The sequence below is a fragment of the Trichinella spiralis genome (genome assembly GCF_000181795.1).
Source record: "Trichinella spiralis strain ISS 195 chromosome Unknown Scfld2745, whole genome shotgun sequence".
Lineage (NCBI taxonomy): Eukaryota > Metazoa > Nematoda > Enoplea > Trichinellida > Trichinellidae > Trichinella > Trichinella spiralis.
The window spans coordinates 1-836 of NW_003529684.1; the positions used below are offsets into that span (position 1 = coordinate 1).

Here is an 836-nt window from a genome sequence, read left to right on the forward strand (position 1 = left end):
TCGCACTGTGGTGGATTCACTCTGATGGTTCATTTTCTCGAACAGTTTTGAAGGAAAATTTTTCCTTAAAATATAAAAATATTCATATTTAAAAATTACAATTTATAAAATTCTGGAATCAATTTTTAAAACGAACCGTATCTGCTTTTTCACTGACTGGCTTCAAATGTAATTTGTCAACTGTGAACAAAGTACTCTTCCCATCGTATGCTAATTTAAATGGATCACCAAAAATATCTGAACGCTTCACCACGTATGCCCAAAATATTTCACGATTGTCATCACTCCAACAGAAAATAAAAACATATTAAAACTATAATGAAACTTGACAATAAATTAAACTCGAACCAATTCAACTTTAAACGTGGATGTTGTATGTCGATGTGATATCTGTTAACCACAATATCACCTTTCTGTAATTTTATCAGTGGAAAATAATTGCATGCTAATTTTATCGGCTTGCCAACAGTCCCGTATCCAGGTCGCTTCACTAATTCTTTCTAAAAAAGCATCAACAACAACAATAGGAAATAATTTAATAAAACATTAAATAATACTTACTAAACGCAACTGCGACAGTTCATCTGTAGCAACATTCATATCTTCGCCTAAAAGTAATTCATGATTGAAAATTGCTCAACAGTTACTGAAATAAGATGCGGTTCATGAATTTGGTCAAATATATTTTGCAGTTAAGCCACCGCTTTTTCAAAAATTAAAAATCAAACAACAACAGACGATGCTATTCAACATTTTACATAAATACAACAATACTTACTTTGTTGAGACATTGGAAGCATACAAGTTGAAGAATAGACAGCACCAACAGTTTACTC

The 836-nt window shown here is 31.5% G+C and overlaps 1 protein-coding gene across 1 annotated transcript; it reads right to left on the reverse strand.

Annotated features, from left to right (window-relative positions):
• Positions 1–16: 16 nt before the first annotated feature.
• Positions 17–791, reverse strand: Tsp_15049 (eukaryotic translation initiation factor 2C 1). The gene is made up of 5 exons (XM_003368289.1): positions 779–791; positions 562–608; positions 343–500; positions 137–284; positions 17–64 (listed from the first exon to the last, which is right to left on the reverse strand). Exons 1-5 carry the CDS (start codon positions 789–791, stop codon positions 17–19), a joined length of 414 nt encoding a protein of 137 aa, XP_003368337.1.
• Between the last annotated feature and the right edge of the window lie 45 nt (positions 792–836).